The following is a 4,744-nucleotide window of genomic DNA, read 5'->3' on the forward strand; positions in this document are numbered from 1 at the left end:
AGGTTGCGGTGAGCTGAGATCACACCATTGCACTCCAGCCTGGGCAACAAGAGTGAATCTCCATCTCTCTATATATATTCTCAAATTAAATAGTGATAATGGTTGAATGAGTGTGTAAATATACTAAAAATCAAGGAACTGCACATTTTACATTAGTGAATTTATGGTATGTAACTTATATCTCAATAAAGCTGTTATTAAAAAAAGAAAAGATTCTATAGTGGCAGTGGTTGGGTTATGATTACCCTTTTTGGGAGGCAGTGAATGAAACAGGGCTTCTAAGTATTGATAATGCTCTGATTCTAGCTACAGGAGTTTGTTTACTTTGTGAAAATTCATCAAATTGTACGCTTTTCCTTTTTGGGTCTTATATCTTTATAAAAAGTTTACTCTTAAAACAGGCAGACAAATACATACCAACAGGTGGACCAGCTGGCACAACACATTTCTTTTCTACCCTTGTGGCAAGAGGTGCATTCTGGTTCTTAGCAAGATTTTCCTGTATTAATTCCTGAACCCGGGCTTCATTAATCTTTGGGAAAGGAAGAATATGAACTCGCAAGTGGGATCCTTCTGTTGGTCGCGGAACTTTCTGGAATGCCATATGAGGGTTTGGATTCTCCTGTAATATCAGACATAGGTAAAATTATTCCAAGTTAAAATCACAATGGCAGATCACCAGGAAGGGAGTGGGAGCTTACAGGGACACGAGCTGGGTGGTTATACATACATTCATACATACGCCATAAAACATGAAGTACCAAAATCTTACTTCTTCTTACATGCTCTATCAGCAGCATCTGATATAGCTGGGCGTCTGCCTCTTCCATGAACACTTTCTTTACTTGGTTTCTAGGTCTTCTTGCTACATCTTTGTCTATTTCTCATCTCCCTAATCTCTTTAACAATGTGAATACCTCAGGGCTCAGTCCTTGGATCTTTTTTCTGTTAACACTCATTCCTTGGTGATCACTTCCAGTCTCCTATCTTTACCATAAAAACACCAACAATTCGCAAGATTTTTTCTTTAAACAAGCTTTCTCCTAAACCCCATACCCACATGTTTAACTCTCTATACAATATTTTCAGTTGGATTTTTAAAAAAATTCTAAACCTATGTCCAGAATGGAGCTCTTACTCTTCACCCACCTCTATCCCTGCTTTGTTCAGTCTTCCTCACATCAGTACACAGCACATTATTTTTTCCAATCAGTTAGGCAAAAAGCTTAGTTATCTTTAATGCCATTCTCTAACACCCAATTATCCGTTCCTCTGCAGATCTTGCGGACTTTACCTTTAAAATGTTTACAACTTGGCCAGTATCACAACACTTTGGTTCAAGTCAACACCTCATGTTACAGCACTACAACAGTCTCCTAGTCCCCCTGCTTCCATCTGTACTCCTTCATTCAACATTGCAAACTACGTGATCTAGTTAAGAGTATGTCGATTCATCACATAACCATTCTGTTCATTCCAATGGCTCGTCATCTCACTCACAATAAAACCCAAGGTTCTTAAAACAACTTACAAAGCCCTACAAGATCTGGCCTTTCTATATGATGTGTCCTGCCATGATTTCTTTCATTTTTTCTGCTCTAGACACACAGAACTTCTTGTTCCTGACTCAAAGCCTTTGCACTTAACTGTTCTCTCTGCCTGGAATGCCTGTGCCCCATGAATCTGTACAGCATCCTCCTTCCTTTCTTGCATTTCTTAGCTCAAAAGCCACCTTTCCCGATCACCTTATCTAAAATTATACTCTCTCCCCCAACACACTCCCAATCCCTGTTATATTTTTCTCTATATCACTTATCACTGTCTCACATACTTTACATTTTATTTAACTTGTTTATTGTCTATCCTTCTCTCCATAAAATAAAGCTCTATGAGGGTAGATGTATACCTACTGTGTCTAGAAACTGCCTGGCACATAGCAGGCACCCTAAATCTCTTCCTACTGCACCTTAATGAGGGGGACACAAAGTTGAACACACATAAGAATTGCAAGAATTGAATTAAATGTGTCAGCTAATACTTTTATAGACTCTTGGGGTTGGCATGAACTTTTTAGTCATCTAGTTAAGCAGGATTAGATCTCAAACACTCCAGGTAGAATGGAATCCATTCTTTTATAAAGTTCTCTAGGGAAGGCTGCTTTACAACTATTCTTGACCAATTCTAACACTTACCCTTTGCAACCAGAAAATTCCTTATTCCCACTGAACCTACGTTATTGATGCATAGATTAAACTCAATACTATCCCATACATCCTCTTGACAGTTAAAATGGCCAACTGCCATCACCTTTTAGGGCTGCTCCCCACAATTCTTTTTGGTTATATGGCCCCGACCTGGATAAAGAAACTGTCTCATTGGGCTGAGACAGATGATATAGTTAGTATGTCTCAGCAATATAACAGAAACACACTGCTTCCTCCCACTGCTTTAAGTGTCAAAACACATGGGTTCCAGTTCTTGCTCTACTCCTTATTATGTGATGCAGAACAAACAACTTTGCCTAAGTTATATACTTAAGTTTATCTTATATAAGGCTCCTCAGAAGGTGAAATCAGATTTAAAATCTGTTCTTGCCAAAGCAGCCCTCATACATACTCTGTATTTCTCCCCCATATCTAGCAAAGACAGGGAAAAATAAGTAAGTAAATCCTTAGTCCAACTCTTAGTAATCACTCTTTCTAAACCAAGTGTTGTAAAACTGTTTTAGAATTCTGTCTGGATTTTTTTTTTTTTTTTTTTTTTTTTTTTGAGACGGAGTCTTGCTCTGTCTCCCGGGCTGGAGTGCAGTGGCCGGATCTCAGCTCACTGCAAGCTCCGCCTCCCAGGTTCACGCCATTCTCCTGCCTCAGCCTCCCGAGTAGCTGGGACTACAGGCGCCCGCCACCTCGCCCGGCTCGTTTTTTGTATTTTTTAGTAGAGACGGGGTTTCACTGTGTTAGCCAGGATGGTCTCGATCTCCTGACCTCGTGATCCGCCCGTCTCGGCCTCCCAAAGTGCTGGGATTACAGGCTTGAGCCACCGTGCCCGGCCTCTGTCTGGATTTAACACCAAGTCAACATTTAACAGTCACTGGCCTGAAATGTCTAAAACTGCCCTTTTCAAAAAGTAGTATTTTTGTTCTTTGTTCTTTAGGCATGACTCTTACCCATATACTGTCTTCTCAAAAATAATAAATACCAATTCTCTAAAATACATTGGGTAGATACCTTTTTTTCAGGCAGGTCAGGTAATTCATGTGGATCTTGAGGTCTGAATTATTTAAAGTATATTCATTACTTTGGTTTCTATTTATACTTTCCTTATAATAAAATTAAAACTCTAAATATATTTCCCATGAAGTCAATATTATAATAAAATTTAAAACATAGAAAAATAAAAGTAGAAATAATCTTAGTAACACCAGTATTTTTTCTAGTTTTACATATATATATATATTTTTTTCTCTATCGCTACATTATCTGTCTTGTCTTGTTCCAAAAATGACTTGCAGTGGTTTAGAAAAAGCAGGATGCACTGGCCAGGCACAGTGTCTCATGCTTATGTAATCTCAGCACTTTGGGAGTTCGAAGTGGGCAAATCACTTTAGTACAGGAGTTCAAGACCAGCCTGGGCAACATAGTGAGACCCCATTTCTACAAAAAATAAAAAATTAGCCAGGCATGGTGGTGCCTGCCCGTAGTCCCAGCTACTCAGGGGACTGAGGGAGGAGGATAGTTTAAGCCTGGGAGATGGAGGCTGTGGTGAGCTGTGATTGTACCACCACACTATAGCCTGGGTGACAGAGTGAGACCTTGTCTCAAAAAAGGAAAAAAAAAGGAAAAAGAAGGATGCACATATCACTTTTAGTCAAAATCTCTAAAGAGTTGGTCCTGTAATTTGGTAAGTTCATCCTAAACTTTATAGGGACATACAAAGACCAAAAATAGTCAAGGAAATTCTGAAGAAGAGTTAAGTGGGAGAGTTAAGATTTCCAGGTATCAAAACTTATATAAACCTTTAATAATTAACACAGTACAACAACTGTTATTAGTGAAGAGTTAAAAGGACGAATGGGATAGAGAGTCCCAAAACAGGACTATGTGAGAAAATATGATAGAGATAGGTGGCATGAGAATTCAGGGGGAAAGGTTAGATAATTCAATGAGAGAGGTAGTTTAACAAAGTATTTTTAGTTCATGATCTCTGATTTCAGAACGCCTGGTTTCAAACCCTAGCTTGGCCACTTACTAGTACTGTGACCTGGTGTAGTATCAATTCACTTACCCTGGTGTTTTAGTTTTCATATCTGTAAGGAAGATAATAATATAGTACCTACTTCATAAGGTTCTTATGAGTATTGAATGAGCTGTTACAGTAAAGCTGTTAGAACACACACACACACGCCACCCCAGAATGAATCTAAAGTCTGTTTTCCAAAAATTTTGGCTACATTCATTTTAAAAGTATTCTCTTATTCTCTGCATATTCTATGGCATGGTACCATGCTTCTATAACTAAAGCCATCTCTTTCTTCCAAGATTTCCATCATATTACCAACTACTTATATTTGAGTAATTATAGTAGTAGTATCTGATATGTTTTTTGTTTGTTTGTTTTTGAGATAGAGTTTCACTTTGTCGTCCAGGCTGGGGTGCAGTGGTGCGATCTCTGCTCACTGCAATCTCTGCCTCCTGGGTTCAAGTGATTCTTCTGCCTCAGCCTCCCAAGTAGCTGGGATTACAGG

General features: G+C 38.8%; 1 protein-coding gene across 1 annotated transcript in view; it reads right to left on the minus strand.

Annotated features, from left to right (window-relative positions):
- The window catches only part of SBF2 (SET binding factor 2), a 549,657-nt gene that overhangs the window by 221,065 nt on the left and 323,848 nt on the right, over positions 1 to 4,744 (minus strand). The window contains exon 14 of the mRNA XM_011947619.1: positions 418 to 622. Within this exon, the coding sequence (XP_011803009.1) occupies positions 418 to 622 (205 nt within the window). The remainder of the gene's footprint in view (positions 1 to 417; positions 623 to 4,744) is intronic.

Source organism: Colobus angolensis, unplaced genomic scaffold, assembly GCF_000951035.1.
Source record: "Colobus angolensis palliatus isolate OR3802 unplaced genomic scaffold, Cang.pa_1.0 Scaffold269, whole genome shotgun sequence".
Taxonomy (NCBI): domain Eukaryota; kingdom Metazoa; phylum Chordata; class Mammalia; order Primates; family Cercopithecidae; genus Colobus; species Colobus angolensis.